The 15,555-nt window shown below is 39.3% G+C and overlaps 1 protein-coding gene across 1 annotated transcript in view; it reads left to right on the top strand.

Annotated features, from left to right (window-relative positions):
• LOC103177883 (sodium channel protein type 4 subunit alpha A-like) overlaps positions 1-15,230 on the top strand; it is a 66,794-nt gene extending 51,564 nt beyond the window's left edge. The window contains exons 20-23 of the mRNA XM_042331873.1: positions 738-875; positions 3,324-3,437; positions 10,058-10,328; positions 14,224-15,230. Coding sequence (XP_042187807.1) covers positions 738-875; positions 3,324-3,437; positions 10,058-10,328; positions 14,224-15,230 — 1,530 coding nt within the window. The remainder of the gene's footprint in view (positions 1-737; positions 876-3,323; positions 3,438-10,057; positions 10,329-14,223) is intronic.
• Positions 15,231-15,555: the final 325 nt, after the last annotated feature.

Below are 15,555 nucleotides of genomic sequence, written 5' to 3'. Positions count from 1 at the left end.
ATGGTTAGTAATGCCTTGCATGAATGAATCAGTAAAGTAGACACAAAGTGGGCACCTTCTGACTAATATCAGGGAGGCGTTTTGTACAACCAATATGTGCCAGTTGCAGGTCATTTCCACATGCTTCGCTCTGTATTTTGATAGCAAATATGAGAACTCAATGAAAACTAAAAAGATGTATCTCAATTGGTACGCATATGAGAACTGTATAGAGCTGGCAAGTGGCCGTGGTCCATTGAGACTGCTCATATTTGGCTTTTGGCGTCACCAGAGCATATTTGTTTCCCATTTGCTACACTCAACTGATTAACTCCTAAACTTGAACAAAGTGGCTTGGAATGCTGACTATTTTTAAATAGTAGGTTTGCTTCCAAACTTAATGCAGGAAATTTCCTGTTTACTGACGTTACCATTGAGATCACTTGAATAGATCAGCAGAAACTAAAATTGGTTGTTAAATATTGAAGCTTCACACTGTTACATATTCAAGTGTGTGATATAGTTGAAGCAGTAAGTGTGTAAGTGAAACAGATCAGGTCCTGCTTTTGACCAGCATCCTCTCCACAAATAAAACTATAATAATTCTTTGACTGTACAAAGATATTTATCAGTTTGTAAATTCGGAGGAAGATTGTACATTTTAAAAACGTATTGTCCATTTTGGTTTTACTGCTTAAAATAGAATTGTTCATACTTCTACCAGACTGTAATACTAACACTTGTATTGTCTTTGGCAGATCGACTTTCAGCCTGAAATGGGAGCAAATCCTTATAGTCTCTTCTACTTTGTTGCTTTTATAGTCATTGGAACATTTTTCACTCTGAATCTTTTCATTGGTATAATTATTGACAATTTCAACACCATGCATAAAAGGGTGAGTTTTTGAAAGTAATATTAATCTCGATTATATTATCCCTTCATTTGGATCAGTTGGTAAACTCTCGCCTTAGGTTCAGAAGGTTGTAAGTTTGAGCCCTGCACCAGGGCTTGAGCTCATAATCTAGGTTTATATTGCAATGGATGACTGAGGGAGCAATGCTATATCAGAGATGATGAATTTTGTTAAACCAAGGTTTGATGTGCCTGTTTACAGATGGATATTAAAAAGCACATGGCATACAATACCAAATAGCATTTGTAAAGTGCCTTTCACAGTCAGGAATTTGGACCTGAGCGGGGGGTTGGGATCGGGGCGGGTGGAAGGGAGAGAAGGTAGGAGGGTGGCCAAAGTCGTGGTGGAAGATCAGGGTCTTAGACGTGCCTTGAAGGAGGCAAGGGAGGGAGCGAGGCGAAGGAATTGAGGGATGGAGTTCCAAAGGATGGGGGCGGAGAAGTTAATTAAACAGAGTTTAAAATGAGAAGAAAGTTTTGCCCAGTGCCCTGGCCAACAATCCTCAAAATTAAAATGACATTTCTAGGAGCACAAATATAGGCTGACACTATTACTATGCTCTTCATCATTGCATAACCGGATTGTGCATCAGTGGTACACCAGAAATGTGATACATGTATGGCTTATGGTGCTGATTGGCCGATTGTGGATGCACAATATGATATCATTCTCACCTTCCAGTCAGACGTTGTGGGTTCAAGCTCCACATTGGGACTTTGAGCTCACAGACTACAACATAGTGCTGGATGTGCTCTGCATTGTCAGGGATGCCATCCTTTGGATGAAAGGTTAAACCAAGGCCCCTTCTGCTTGTTAAAGTGGGCATTAAAGATCCATGGTTCTATTCTAGAAGAGAAGGAAGGGAGTTTCTCCTGTGTCTTGGCTAACAATTCCCCAGGTAAAATTGGTCATTCATTCCATGGCTTTTTATGGGACATTATATGCAAATTGGTTGGCGCTTTCAGCCACAAATACGCTATCAATACACTTTATAGTAAATCCTGTGATGTTGAGCAGACATATTATCATTAATATTAATAATAATCCTTGCATTTGATATAGCGCTTTTCACGTCGGGAGGACGTCCCAAAGTGCTTCACAGAACACACTGTAAAGTGAATTGACTATATTTGTGGGCGAACACGTCAGCCAATTGCACACAGCAATGTCCCACAAACAGTCGTAGATTGAAAATGACCAATTTATTATTGTTTTGTTTTTTGGAGGGATTATTATTAGGCTCTGTGTGGAGTAAGGAAACTTGCCCAAGGTTTCGCCCTCTGCCTGGAATTGAACTCAGGTCTCTCACTTGCAAAGCGAGTGCTCTAACCACTGAGCTTCCATGTTAGGAGAATGTCTCAAAGTGCTTTACAGGACTTACTGTAAAATCTAGTGACTATTTTGGAGGTGAACACAGCAGCCAATTTGCCCACAGACAGCCACAAAGTGAACGCCAATTTTATCTGGAGAATTATTGGCAAAGACACTGGGAGAAACTAACTTATGTTTGAAAACAGTGCTATGGGATCTTTACCATGCACCTGAATGGGCAGATGGGAACTCAGTTTAGCATCTCATCTGAAGGATGTCACCTCCAATATGCAGGGCTTCTCCAATACTTCATTGTATGGTCACCCTAACCTAGACTATATGAGCCCAAAGTCCCATAATGGGGCTTGAACTCACAACCTTATGACCCAGAGGTGGGAGTGCTACCACCTGAGTCAGGCTGTCTCCTAAATAGTATTTTATCCAAGGGATTGTGGATTGGTGCAATGCCACTACAACTACACATTGTTCCTAAAAGGAAATGGGTGCAAGGCCAACTCATGCATCACACTTTTCTACAAAGTTTTAATTTACGGATTATGCGCATTTTACAAATACCGATTCAAACTATTTCCGTCTCTGTGGTGATACAGAATGGAGCCTGCTACATTAACACGTATGGCCAGAGCATCATTCTACACTGAGCTAAGAAAACAAACAAAATAATACATATGCACAAGATTTGCTGGTGGTAGATAATGCAATCAGGCCCATCATCTCTTTTTTCCTTAAGTAAGCTCAAACGCGGACCTCCAGAGATTAGGTCCAGTGATTAAAATGTAAGTCCTAGTTAGCTGAGGCACCTTGTCTGCATACTTTCCACATTGTTTGTTTATTTATGTTGAAATTGGGAATTGGGTCCAATCCTGGATTGTCACATATGATACAGTAATTGAAAGCAGGCCTACATTTCTCTATCTGTGATATTCTCGTGGGGAGTACTGATAAACCAAAGAAAACAGAACAGAAACAGCAAGTCCTACAGATGGCAGACAATGCTTTGTAAGAATGCAGTAATCTCAGATGAAATCTGTGGTGCAACATGCAGAGATTTTGTCTCAGTTTTTTGCATTTCTGAATTTGCTTTTGCTTTTGTTGCAGTCACGAAAAGAAGGTGCGTTAGTCACGCTTCTCACTGAAGATCAGAGAAGATTTTATAGCACGTTCAAACGTCTTTCTCAAGCTAAACCAACTAAGAAAATTCCCGCTCCTAAGGTATGCTTTGATAATGTATCTTGGCTTTAATAAAAATATTCAGATGCTGCTTTTATGATACAGAACAGGATCATTAACGAATAATAAAACGCTAATAAAATTTGGTATAGAGCTTTATCACGAATTCTAGACATCTCAAAGCGCTTCACAGACTATACTGTAAAGTGAATTGACTGTGTATTTGTTCAACACACTGTTGAGGGTTTGACGTCATTTCTTTTATGCCCCTTGTAATTTAGCAGGATTTGCAGGAGCAGAACAAGATTGTCTGTCGTTTTAGTGCTTGTACTGAGTTCTTCTAAATATCACCAAATGCTATTAATTTTCTAATATTATTAAAGAGAATGAAATTGATTTCTTTGTTAGAACTAAAAAGGGTGTTTGCAGTCCAGTGGACTTTCAAAAGTTACATTTTTAAACTTCATTTGAAATCGGCTGCGGTAAAAATGGATTTACACTGAGGCCAACGTCAATTATTTACATCAACTGTGCAGCGTGGAAACAGGTCATTCAGTCTAACCAGTCTGTACTGGTGTTTATACTCCACATGAGTCTCCACCCACTCCTTCCTCACTCGCATGCCCAGAATCCCAGTGCTTCTATTCCCCTCTCCCTCAAATGTACTGTGTATCCAACTTCCTGCTAAGCTTATCTATACTATCTGCTTAATCACCATTTCAGGCAGCGAGTTCCACATTCTCATTATCTTTTGCATGAAAAACATCTTCCTAAATTTTCTTCTAAATCCCCTCATCACTATCTTTTACTTGACTTATTATTCATTATTATTACCTTATCATTGTCTTATTATACATTATTCAATTTATGGACCCATGAAAAAGTAGAACAGCCTATTTATGCTAACCAAATTGAACCCATTTATAATTCTAAACACCTCACTTAGATCCCTTCTTAAACAACAACAACAACAACAAGATTCCATTTATAGAGCGCCTTTCACGTCGGGAGGACGTCCCAAGGCGCTGTACAGTTGGATCAGGACCCGAGCAGGGGGGAAATGGTCAAGGTGAGGGGAGGGAAGGGAGGGAGCAAGGAGGGGGTAGAGAGTCGAGAGGGGAGCTGAAGGCACGGTCAAAGAGAAAGGTCTTGAGACCGGCCTTGAAGGAGGAAAGGGAGGAAGCAAGGCAAAGGCACTGGGGATAGAGTTCCAGAGCCTAGGGGTTGAGAGGCTGAAGGCCCGGCCACTGATGGTAGGGCGGTTGGGGCGGGGGATGTGGAGCTAACCGGAGCCAGAGGAATGGAGGGTATGGGCAGGTAGGTAGGGGGATAGTAGGTCAGAGAGGTAGGAGGGAGCAAGGCCGTGAATGGCCTTGTAGGTGAGGATGAGGATCTTGAATTCGATCAGCGAGGGTGGGAGTGATGTGGTCGCGAAGCCTGGTGCGGGACAGTACACGAGCTGCAGAGTTCTTTGCCAGTAAAAAAAAGGCATAACCTACCCAGTTGATTCTGAAAGCAGGCATTGTGTTTTATTGAGAAACCTAATTGATTTGCTAAAACCTAAATTCTATTTAAGTATACATTTAGGAACTTGTGTTTGCTGGGAAAGAAAATATGTGACATTGCTTCCAGTAGCAGAGCAATTCAAAGCATGAAAGCAGCAACAACAACAAAGGTTTTGCAGGGCGAAACCTTGGGCAAGTTTCCTTACTCCACATGTTTAATAATAATCTCTCATGAAAAAAATAAAGAAATTGGTCACTTCAATCCACGACTATTTGTGGGACACTGCTGTGTGCAATTGGCTGCCACATTTTGCCCACAAATATACAGTCAATTCACTTTACAGTATATTCTGTGAAGCGCTTTGAGTCACCTCGAAGACGTGATAAGGCACTATATCAAATGTAAGGATTATTACAATTTACATTTGTATAGCACATTTTACGTCAGGAGGATGTCCCGAGCTGCTGGATAGTCCAGGGTTGGTATCGAAGCTGGGGGTAGCAGCCAAGGTGGGGTGGAAGGTTGGGGATGGGGGAAAGATGACCAAAGGCACAATCAAAGAATAATATCTTTAGACAGACTCTGAAGAAGGAGAGGCGAGCGAGCTGAAGGGTCTCCAAGATGGAGTTCCAGAGAGTGGGGGCAGGAAGGTTGAAAGTCCGACCACCAATAGTGGAGCAGATAGGACCAGCGACATGGAGCAGGCCATTGGAGGGAGGGAAGAGGAATTATACTTCCTGCTCTGAATTGCTCTTGTCAGACGCTGAATTAAATGAAAGTAAAGCATTATGTGTACCTAACTATACAAATCCACAGAGCTCCACTGCATAGCTTTGATCACTTGTTAATTATATTTTAAGGCAGTGTAGATCTGGGAGTAAACTGGTTCTCACAATTCTCTTTTTCCAGCAATATCCAAAATATTAGAGGCAGTTAATTGCTTTACATCGCTAGTGGTTACCCTTCCTGCCATGCACAACACAAAAATAGCTGCAGCTTAAGTCACTTAAGGTTTTATTTAATTAGTGACTTTTACATTTTCGTTTTCAATCTTACAACGTCCAGAGTGAAACTGTATTTTTTGTACCTGGATGCATTAAACTCTATGTGCGCTCTGATGTGTCCATTTCTACACCTGACCACATTAAGGATGAAATTGGAGCTTTTACTCTGTCCTCAGCAGAAGCCTATAAAAAAATAGAAAATTATGAAGGAATTTTAGCTCAAATCAGTCACCAGTCCACTTACAGTAAAAGCTTGTAATTCAGTCCAGAGTACACTAGTATCAATATGGAATGGACACACTCCACAGGAATCCCCTTGGCTGGTGTCACTCGAGAGAATCTGTTACACTTCCTTAACAACTGGTGGATGTTTGTGAACTCTACAGAGGAACCTTTCAAACACAGATTGCTAAGGGAAAAACACCTGGTACATATGAATAAAGTATTGTTTTCAAAGTAGTTACCCGTAAAGTTTTTGATTACTTTTTTTTTCAATTCTTGTTTAAAATAGCAACATTATATTGAAATGGAAATTTCGGTACAAACGGAATTAAAATACTGAAGTATTCCATCTCTTTTCCGTGCAATCTAATAAAATAATATGGGATAGCAATTTACTCTATTAAAGTAGCATTTCGGAGTGTATTAACTTTGGCAAATTATTGAATTCAGTTTTCACTTTAAACTTAAAAGAACTTACAGAAACTGGCATAAAAATTACAGACTGTATTTAAGAATTTGATGATCTCTAAAGTGCCACTTTAACAGCATAAATCTAGACCCAGATGAATTTTATGCCAGGCATGCCTCAGATATGCATTATTTAGTAAATTATAGTATGTGAACCAGAAAACTATTACCAAATAAAAAATGATATGTGACACGATGTTTCATATAATGAAGTTCAACCTCAATGTTACAATTAGCATTAATACCTTAGGACCTACATTGATTTAGTGTAACAACTACAGATATTTCATGAGCATTGAGGTCACTGAGGATTTCTCTGTTCGATTGTGCTACCTATTGATAAAACCATCTCCAGACAATTTACCATTAATTTCATAAGTCTTAACTTGTATTATTTATATCAGAATGGTATTACATTAAAAGGCTAACAAAAGTCAATTAAAGTTTCCATCCTTGACATGTAGGTGCATGAGGTCATGGGAAGGTCAAGCTAGTAAACTCATTTTCAATCTACAATTTCCCTGAATAATGTTTGAATTCTAATTTATTACAATTTTCGGTGTAACATTTTCTGCTTCAAGGAATTTTAAAGTTCTTTGCGTATCATCTGGTAATAATCAAATGTTTAGACATTTTCAACTTGAAGGGTTTTTAATTGGCCTCTTCAAAAGTGACTTCCCTGTTTCACTCTGATCATGATGGTATATTTTGCAACAATTGTTGTAGATTTGTATTGCATTGCAAATCTGTGGATATTATTATATTGTAAAGCTTTAAGGTCTTGGTAGGAGGTCCTCATGATCTTATCTGTTTGTGTAATTGTCCAATGTCCATTTATGACGTGAAGTCAAAGCGGTGTGTGATGGTCTCTCATTGATTTTGTTCATTTGGGATTGTGTTCTTTACACTTACAGATGAATAGCAGAGTTAATTCAACCCATATAAACCAGTCAAACTGGCCCATTAGCATTCACAATCAAAGTCTATCTTATGTTGCTGAAAATGGTACATGAAAATGTTCCCACTTCAACCATGACACACTTATAAGAGTAATAAGTCTGCAAACTAAAGGAATTAGCACATTATCTCATTTCCTCCTCCTGTGCATCTTTACAGTGTTGTGTTACTCTCTGTTTCACTCCTCTTTGCCCTTTCAATGACACCTAAAATAGATCTGTTCTTATCACACTCTTCATAGATGTTGTCTATGGAGGGGAAAATTATATTTTTGGTCAATTAATATGAGGGGTATCTATAAGATCATTGCTAGTGTTTATCAACCTGGCTAGTTTTAGCTTCTGAGCTTCTTTATTAAACTTTGTGCGGCAAGGGATCTTGAGAGCAGCAGAAGTCATTGAAAACATCCTGTTCTGCATTCCTAATGAGTATTATATTCTGTGACTGCTGGAAAATACACAGGATGCTTTCACTGATACCCACATCCTTAAACAGTTACTTATATCTACACCTGGAGACACCTCTGCTACTGCTGATCCCACTGCTTTCAGAAAGAGCCTGTTCATTAACCTCTTCTGGACTTCCCCAAAGATATATGTTTGATTTCAGTTTTTAGTTGAAAGTGTCTCCATTTCATTGATTCAAATTTACCTCTTTTTAAGTAAGAATAAGACGTGCAGCCCCCCTTCGCCACAACTTCACTTGTGAGTTGGTGGGTAGCTATGTTGATATTATCACAGCTGAAAAATTGATCTGCTGCGAAAGGGGAAGGGGACCAATTAAGGCAACTCTTTCAAATTATTTAGCTGAAACAGATGTTCTATTCGACAACACAGCTGGTGTTTCTTAACACAATATGTTTAAGGGAACCCTAGAGCAATCATTCAGTGATAAGACTGATGGTGGGTGGCCTATTCATACCGTTCAGTTAACTGCCTGTGCTGGGACTGTTCCATACAGTAATTTAAAATGCTTCACTTATACAGTGCTTACAGTGTCAATCGCGTCAAACGAACAATAAACCTATGGTACGCACCAGTTTCAAATGAAATACTGTAACTGGTTTTAAACCTCTTCCTGAATCGACTTCCAGATGTGGTTTCAGGAATGAATCAATACAAATGGTTGTAGTATTTGTCCCCTTTTCCTGCAGCTGATGCAAAAGGGACTTGTAAACAACAAAACAAACTTTTCAATATTATTAAAATTGTTTGAGCTATCATGTCCCATATTTTTTATAGATTATCAAGCTTTGAATGGCAGGCAATGTTTCCTCTGTGCTAGTGCTTAATTGTAGATCCATAGAATTCAACTATGGCCCCAGGCCCAAGCAATTTGGAGCATGCAGTATTATTCCAGTTTCCCACTCCAGATTGGGAGTAAATTATTAGATTTTCACACAGCAAGTTGTTCGGATCTGGAATGCACTGCCAGTGTGGTGAAAGCAGATTCAACAACAATGCTCAAGAGAGATAGTCCTAGTTGTCCTTAGTCCTTGCATTTGATATAGCGCTTTTCACGTCGGGAGGACGTCCCAAAGTGCTTCACAGAACACACTGTAAAGTGAATTGACTGTATATTTGTGGGCGAACGCGGCAGCCAATTGTGCACAGCAATGTCCCACAAACAGTCGTAGATTGAAAATGACCAATTTATTATTATTTATTTATTTTTTTTGGAGGGATTATTATTAGGCGTGTGGAGTAAGGAAACTTGCCCAAGGTTTCGCCCTGCCTGGAATTGAACTCAGGTCTCTCGCTTGCAAAGCGAGTGCTCTAACCACTGAGCTACAGGACTGCACGATATTTGGGGAGGACAAATTTGCAAGGCTATGGGGAGAGAGCGGGGAGTGGGATTAATTTGGATAGCTCTTTCAAAGAACCGGCACAGACATGATGGGCCGAATGGTCTCCTTCTGTGCTGTATAATTCTATAATTCTATGATTGCTCTACTTCAACTGCTTGGAACATCCTCCCAACATGAAAGCACTATATTAATGCAAATTTGTAAATTTGTTGTTGTTGTATGTGATGCCACATCATAGCAGATCATAGCAAATGTGACAAAAATATCTGGTGTTATTTTGTAAATGATATCAATGTGCACAGCATCAACTGATCTATATATGAATGTTTACTAAAATAGAATTGAAAGTATCATTTCTAGACTGTTAAAATTGTAAATTATTACATTGTAAATTACTACGCATCTTAAATTTACAAAGTACAGAACAGTTGTGATAAAATGTGTTTACTTAACAGCACATGGAATAAACGTTACAAAGAATACTTGATTTAATGAAACATTTTAGTTGTATTGTCTATGCGATTACTCTGACATAATTTGCTGTATAATGAATTTATGTAGATTATATTTTAGTTAGATTGTAAATGTTAGATTAGGACATGGTTTGAACATAAGCATATTTTAGGAAGATTGAGATTGTGGGAAAGAAAGCTTTAAATGATGTTCCTTTACTAATTGTTTTTATTTCTTTTCAACAGAATAAAATATCTTTGCAGTTCTACAAGCTAGTGAGCCATAAAGGTTTTGAGCCTTGCACCATTGGCCTGATAACCTTGAACGTGTTGGTAATGGCATGCGATCATTATGGGCAGACAAAAACATTTGCCACTGTTTTAAATTGGTTCAACATTATCTTCACAGCCTTATTCACACTTGAAGCAGTTGTAAAACTTTCAGGCCAACGTCTATACTACTTCACTCAAGCCTGGAATATCTTTGATTTTATAGTTGTTATTCTTTCCATTGCAGGTAACTCATATGTTTACTGTTATATTTTTTTCTTTGGTAAAGGAGGTGAGGGGAGGATTTTTTCTTAAAAGGGAAGATTTTTTCAAAGTGCAATAGCCAAGGCTATATGATCCCATAGTGTGTGCATTGGGAGTACTGCTGGAGTAACCAGTTAAAGCCTCACAACTTGCTATTGAAAGCACTTTTCTGGCAGGCTTCCTACTGCTTGTCCAGCTATGACCACCCTATCCATTAAAATATTGGCTTGTAGGGTTAACAGGAGCTGAGTGGGAAGAATTCCAGTTCCCACTGGAATATCCCTGAAATCATGTCAGCTGAGTCAACCAAGGAACAAAATAGATCCATTCATGAACCCAGTATGGAGTTGTATCTTTCTGCTCAAACATATAAAGAATATAGGGGTTTGTTTGCTTTTTATAACTATTAATTTTTTTATGTAGCTTTTTTAAAATTATTTTTACAAAAATATCAAATAACTTAGTCATTAGTCATTAGACATATTCCCTAATTGTAACTGCAGTGTTTCATTGTGATTTACAAGGACAACGAGAAGCATAACACAGAAACAATGGGCTGAATGGTGTCTTTCTGTTCTGAAAATGTATACATTTCTGTGATATCATCAGACACACCTGCTGTAATGTGCATGTCATATTATTTTCTGTTAGATCAGCTTTCGTTATATATTAATAATAATTCTTGCATTTGATATAATGCCTTATCATGTCTTCAAAATGTCTCAAAGAATTTCTCACAGTATACGGTAAAGTGAATTGACTGTTTTGTGAGTGAAATGTTCTTTCACAAGTAGGCACAGATATTTATGAAAAAAACATCGAATTTTGCTATTCTTGGAATATTGAATCTATTGGGATTATTAATTCAAAGGCCAATTCAAAGTGGAAAATATATTATATTATGATACCTGTGGTTTTAATTTGGAGGAAATTATTTGAGTATTTGTGTATCTGTGGAAATGTGACTTCAATTTAAATGATGAATCACACCTTCCAAAAGAAAAAAACTTGAATTTACTTATTTCTTTTCTGTACACTCTGTTTAAATAGATTATTCCTAGCCCAGACAATCACCCTTTTAACAACAAACTAGACGACAATTGGATTTAAAGGGGTTGGAGCTGTTCTCCTTTATTCACCTTAAAGGGATAATAATAATAATCCTTGAGGATGGGCGTGATAGGGTCGCGGAGCCCGGTGCGGGAGAGGATACAGGCTGCAGAGTTCTGGATGATCTGCAACCTATGGAGGGAGGAGTTGGGGAGGCCGACAAGCAGGGAGTTTGTGTAGTCGAGCCTGGATATTATGAATGCGTGTATGAAGGTCTCGGCAGCCTGTGGTGTGAGACAGTAGCAGAGCTGGCAATGTTGTGGAGGTGGGAGATATCAGTTTAGAGGCTCAATGTGGGGCTTAATCCCATAGTCTTCTGACTCAGAAGCGAGAGGGCTACCACTGTGCCAGGCTAGCGACAATAATAATAATAATAATAATAATAATAATCCTTGCATTTGATATGGCGCTTTTCACGTCGGGAGGACGTCCCAAAGCGCTTCACAGAACACACTGTAAAGTGAATTGACTGTATATTTGTGGGCGAACGCGGCAGCCAATTGTGCACAGCAATGTCCCACAAACAGTCGTAGATTGAAAATGACCAATTTATTATTATTATTTTTTTTTTTGGAGGGATTATTATTAGGCGTGTGGAGTAAGGAAACTTGCCCAAGGTTTCGCCCTGCCTGGAATTGAACTCAGGTCTCTCTCTTGCAAAGCGAGTGCTCTAACCACTGAGCTACAGGACTCCACAAGCAGATATCTTCCTCTTCTGAAAAAGCAAGCAGAATATACAGACCCATGGGCTCTTCCTAAAGACTCCAAAGGAGTGTCTTTGCAACACAAGGTAAGAAGTCAATTTGTATCTCCAGTACAAAACAGACTTCTTCCTTACTGTTAATACAGTAATAGAGAGCATTGATTTTTGATGAAGAAAATCACTTTTTGTGCTCCTGCATTTTGCTAAAATGAAGAGATCATACAGAATTTTGCAAAATGTTTAAATTCAATTTGAATTTGGAAACCACTTTCAAAATTGGGATTGAATTTAAGACTTTTCTAAAACTGCACAATCCTAAATTTTTGGTAATGGTTTTAAGACTACACCCTGAGGAATATCAGACTTCCGGTGGCATGATAATTGGTGATTAATTGTTGCTAAACGAACTCCAACTGCTAGACTAATCTATCACTATTGTTGCTCAAATGTAGTTACCACTCACTAAAGACTCCATAAAGACAATGGTAAACCTAAACCACAAAGAACTCCTGATTATTTTAGTCTAAGGTGTACTCAGCACCAACAGGATTCCTGTTATTATCACAGCAGTCACCAGTAATCTCTGTAAAACAATGGAACAGTTTGATACTTATGCCTGTCATTAATTAATGAAATTCAAAGTGGAAGAAGATAATCTCTTCAGTCACCACAGTTAATATAGAACAGTGGGATTTTTAACAAGCAATAATCACATCTGTAACAAAATTGAATTGTGCTGAAGACCAGATATGTCAGCATTGTGTACTGTTTTATAGAACTAGAAATAAAACTACCGATGAGAAATTATTAGAATTTTGCTAAAGAAGCTTGAAAACTGAGGCTGTTAAGATACCACTGCAACTTTGGAATATCTGACTGATGGAAAGATATCATTATACAGAAAATTAAGGATCTAGTTGATGAGCTTTCATCGTTTGAATGTTGAAGATGTATATGATTCAAAATGAGGAGGGAGTTTCTCCTGGTGTCCCAACCAACAATCCCTCAGTTTATACTGATCATGCAATTCATAACTGTTTGTTGGAACATTACTTCGCACAGAATATTTGGCTGCAGCATTCTCCTGTAAATACAGCAAATCCTGAGAAGCACTTTGAAATATCTCAATGGCGTGATAAGGCACCAGATCTAATGTAAGGATTATTAATATTATCATAAAGATGTGTTTCAAAGATCCTATTAAACGTTCCCAAGCTTTTGAGTAGCTCCCCACATCTTAAATGTCAACATAGGCGAATTATTTCTTCAGAATTTCTATATAAAGGACATCTGTGTGCAAGATGGTGAATCTTCATGAATATAGACTTAGTGGAGAAATCTTGAAGGATGTAAACATGCTGACTGATCTTTTGAACAACCACGGTTAGCTAACAGGTAAACCATCATGTCCTAAACAGGACACAATGGTCAATATATGTTGCATCCAAACAGGCTCGGCGTGCTCAATAAGAGGATCGTTTTAAAATTGGGATTCTATCAACTTTCTCATCCTGAGAAGAGAAACTCATCAACACAAATGCCGTATGCAATGCCATTAAAAGGATTAGTTGCATTCCCGAAGGGAAGTTCTGGAACAACCTATGTTCCAATGGACATAAGAATGATGTATTGGGATAAAGTATTTTTCCATTGTCAAAATCGGGGTGGAATTAGTAGCTATTTGCAATAATTTAAGGGGAAAAAAGGACCTTGCATAAAATGCAACATTCGCCACAAGAGGTGATGATGTGATTAGAAGTATACAATTAAACATAACATGTTTAACAATCTTATTGAGCAACGCTGAACTGCATCAGAGGACGTTATATAAATGGACCGTTTCAGTGACGGACTTGGAATAGTATTGGAATTGATCAGGACGTGGATCATCTGGACCACGTAATATTAATAGCTATAATTCACAGCTCATTCGTCCTTCCAAACCCCCCCCCCCAAAAAAAATAAAAAAATTGGCGTTTATAAGATCCAGGGGAACCGCGGCGTTGAATGTCAGTCTTGTGCCTCTGTGCGGTATTGACTCTGCGTTTTCTTCGTGTGCCATTAGGAATTTTATTGGACTCCACTGCATCCAAAAAGCAAGCGGTTTCCCCAACTATTTTGCGGGTGTTCCGCATTGTGCGGCTCGCCCGCTTACTGAGGCTGGTGAGGTCCTTGAAGGGGATTCGAAAGCTCCTCTTCACGTTGGTCATCTCCATCCCGGCGCTCTTCAACATCGGGCTGCTGCTGGGTCTTGTTATGTTCATTTACGCCATCCTGGGAATGAATCTGTTCCGCGATCTAACGCGTGAACCCCCGATAAACGACATCGTCAATTTCGAAACCTTCGGCAACAGTATGATGCTCCTGTTCAGGTTAACCACCGCCGCCGCCTGGAATGAGGTCCTGCAGGTGATGGTTCACTCCAAGGAACAGCGTCCATTTGTCGCCATCATCTACATGACATCGTATATACTGTGCGCGAACATAGTCATCATCAACATGTACGTGGCGGTGATTCTGGAAAACTTCCACGAAGCCCAAGAGCAGGAAATCTCCGGAGTGACCGACGAAGACGTGGACATGTTTTATGAGGTCTGGAGCAATTTTGATCCCAACGCGACACAGTTTATCACCTACGAGCAGCTGCCTGACTTCTTACACGAGCTGAAGCATCCTTTGCAGATCCCAAAGCCCAATGCAGTCAAAATAGCTGCTCTCAACTTCCCGTTGGTGGACGGCCACAAGTTGCATTGCCTGGATGTCCTCAAATCTCTCAGCTCTGTGGTGATTGGTAATATAGTGGAGACCGAGCCCTTGAAGAAGCTGAGTGAGAAAACCCTCACTAAAGCAATGAAATTGTTTCCAATTCGAAGTACAATGCGAACGACAACGACTACTCTCATGATACGCAAAGAGATCAAGGCTGCCCTGACTATACAGAAAGCTTTCAGGAAGTGGCAAGTGCGTCAATGCTATAAGGCAGCCAAAAAGAAACACGAAAGGTCTTACAGCTCCTTAAAAAGATCGCTGGGTAGCCTGCGGTCCAGCAGACCCAACTCACCTCTGAGATGATTTTAATGGAATGATGTTTCTGGCTGTAGAAACATTTACAGTGGTTCATCAAACGCTTCATTTTGACATGGGCGCCTTTGCGGTGACACAAGAGAGACCTTTTGAGGAGGGTTGAATGTGAATTGTGTTGGTCCAACATTTTTGCATAAGATTTCTTTTTGTAATTGTAATTGTATGTCATTGATGTTATACTCGAGCACCTTGGTTTATTCGGGGGTATCTGCTTTTGCGGTGACGGTGGATTGTGGAGTCAGAAGGCAATGATCATGGGCAACTATGACTATTTGGGAGTCTGCCTTGAGGGGTAGAATGTGTCAAGGCGGAG

The sequence above is a fragment of the Callorhinchus milii genome, unplaced genomic scaffold (assembly GCF_018977255.1).
Source record: "Callorhinchus milii isolate IMCB2004 unplaced genomic scaffold, IMCB_Cmil_1.0 Scaffold1, whole genome shotgun sequence".
In the NCBI taxonomy this organism is placed as follows: Eukaryota; Metazoa; Chordata; class Chondrichthyes; order Chimaeriformes; family Callorhinchidae; genus Callorhinchus; species Callorhinchus milii.
This window is presented reverse-complemented; position numbering and strand designations above follow the sequence as displayed.